At 40.2% G+C, this 2,748-nt stretch overlaps 1 protein-coding gene across 2 annotated transcripts in view; it reads right to left on the bottom strand.

The window, feature by feature from the left end:
* Positions 1-2,748, bottom strand: part of LOC106880870 (bifunctional peptidase and arginyl-hydroxylase JMJD5) — a 13,179-nt gene that overhangs the window by 3,580 nt on the left and 6,851 nt on the right. For both annotated transcript variants that reach the window (XM_052971347.1, XM_014931022.2), the window contains 2 exons: positions 2,324-2,370; positions 359-451 (listed from right to left, as the gene is read on the bottom strand). In XM_052971347.1, coding sequence (XP_052827307.1) covers positions 359-451; positions 2,324-2,370 — 140 coding nt within the window. The remainder of the gene's footprint in view (positions 1-358; positions 452-2,323; positions 2,371-2,748) is intronic.

Below are 2,748 nucleotides of genomic sequence, written 5' to 3'. Positions count from 1 at the left end.
AGAGAGAGAGAGAACTTGACAGATAAAAAGATGGATATAGTGTGTGTGTGTATGTATGTGTGTGTATATATATATATATATATATATATATAGGAGAATTCATGAAAAAACAACAGACGAAGACAGGTGGTGTAAACAACAAATGGATGTATTAGTATAATGCTCAGGAATAGAGAAAGTCTTTAATGTTTCGAGCCTACGCTCTTCAACAGAAAGGAACACAGAAAGAAACAAGGAGAGAAAACATCTCCCACCACCGCTGTAGGTCACCTCTCACCAAAACTTGCCTTTTACCACAGAAAGGGTCACATTCTACTATCGTGTTAGATGTTGTAAAAAAAAAATAACAAGAACTAACCATAGGTAGGGGATGTAAAGACAGTCCCCTGAAGTCATGTTGCCCAGGTGATACTCAATCTCAGCCAGTTCAGGGTTTTGGGTGTAATCCATTCTGAAAAGATAAAATGGAACACAATTAATTGATTTGTTTCAGAAACAAAGTTAATTAAAACGAGTTGTAGTGGTAGATTAGATGATTAGAGGCAGATGTAAACACACACACACACACACACTCATGTGAGTGCACACGCACACACACACAATAGTGCTTCTTTTAGTTTCCCTCTTGCAAATGCAATGCATCCACAAGGCATTGGTTGACCTAGGGCTATAGCAAAAGACACCCAAGGTGCCATGCAGTAGGACTGAAATAATGGTTAGGAAGCAAATATATATATATATGCTGGTGTCACGTGAAAAGCACCATCCAAACGTGGCCGATGCTAGTACCCCCTGACTGGCTCCCGTGCCAGTGGCACGTAAAAAAGCACCCACTACACTCTCAGAGTGGTTGGCATTAGGAAGAGCATCCAGCTGTAGAAACATTGCCAGATCAGACTGGAGCCTGGTGCAGCCACTGGCTCCCCAGACCTCAGTCAAACAGTCCAACCCATGCCAGCATAGAAAACGGACGTTAAACGATGATGATGATGATGATGATGTTATTAAAATGCTTTTTTTAATTTTTTTAATGGAAATAACTCATAAAACTTAATTTCCCATGAAAGACAAACACACAGGCTGGGAAGTTAGATTGCAATTGTAATTACAACATGTCAGATTGTTGGACAAGAATGTTGAATTAGAAAATGGTATTTATTGGTTGATGTGACAAACTAACATTCTGAAACACTTATGTCAACAGGAACAAAACAGGTGTTCAAATGGTGACTACATCAATGATGATGATGATGATGATGTCAAATATATTTATATATATGTATGCTTATGTATATCTTTCATCATCATCATCATTTAACGTCCACTTTCTTTGCTGGCATGGGTTGGATGGTTTGACTGAGAACTGGCAAGCCAAGGGCTGCGCCAGGCTCCAATCTGATCTGCAATGTTTCTGCAGTTGGATGCCCTTCCTAATGCCAACCACTCCAAGAGTGTAGTGGATGCATTTTATGTGTCACCGGCATGGGAGCCAGTCAGGCAGCACTAGCATTGACCACGCTCATATGGTGTTTTTTACGTGCCACTGACACGGGAGCCAGTCAGGCGGCAGTGGCATCGACCATGCTCAAATGGTGCTTTTTATGTGCCACCAGCACAGGTGCAAGTCATGCAACACTGGCATTAGCTATGACAATGATTTTGCTTGACTCAACAGGTCTTCTCCTGCACACCATATTACTCAACAATTGAAGGGTACTTTTAAACAGGCCGGTTATGCGACACAAGCATTGGCCACGGCTACGATCTCACATGATTTGCTGATATACATATATATATATGAATGTGTGTGCATATGTGTGTATGTGTGTGTGTGAGAGGAATTTAACACTGGCTGCCCCTGGGAGTTCCTTTATGCTGACGATCTTGTTTTTATTGCTGAATCACTACCAGAACTAGAAAAGAAATTTCAGGTGTGGAAGCAAGGTCTACAATCAAAGGGCCTTAGAGTTAATTTAGCAAAGATCAAAGTACTACATTTGCAGCACCTGCCAAAGGGAGTGTTTGTCCAGAATAGGACAACACAGCCACAGCAGGAGATGCATTAGGACATGAAATGTAAAAACCGGACTAGATTATTTTATGCGCAACTCCATTGTCTCCCACGACAAAAAGGATGCCAACCAATAAATTCATAGAACACAGAAATTTAAGAGGAACTGTATGATATTTCAAGTCTGATAATAATTTTTAGAAGCTTCTATACAAATTTATGGTAGTATAAAGAAATAATTCAATTAAGAGTGTATCTGTGCAAGAAAATCATTAATAAATATTATAAAGAATATTTTAGTATTTTAATTACCTGTCGACATCAATATTTGAATATGAACCATGGGCATTCAAGTGGATCTACAGGGAGAAATGATTCTTATGTTAGACATATTGGTGGACTATGTCTGTATGTGTATTTATGTACATAAGCATAAACACATGTGTGTGTGTGCGTGTAAGTGTTTCATTATGTTTTCATGCAAAAATACTAACTGCTCAACATATCATCATCATCATCATCATCGTTTAACGTCCGCTTTCCATGCTAGCATGGGTTGGACGATTTGACTGAGGACTGGTGAAACCGGATGGCAACACCAGGCTCCAGTCTGATTTGGCAGAGTTTCTACAGCTGGATGCCCTTCCTAACGCCAACCACTCAGAGAGTGTAGTGGGTGCTTTTACGTGTCACCCGCACGAAAACGGCCACGCTCGAAATGGTGTCTTTTATGTGCC

This window comes from Octopus bimaculoides, chromosome 10, assembly GCF_001194135.2.
Source record: "Octopus bimaculoides isolate UCB-OBI-ISO-001 chromosome 10, ASM119413v2, whole genome shotgun sequence".
NCBI classification, from domain to species: Eukaryota; Metazoa; Mollusca; class Cephalopoda; order Octopoda; family Octopodidae; genus Octopus; species Octopus bimaculoides.
This window is presented reverse-complemented; position numbering and strand designations above follow the sequence as displayed.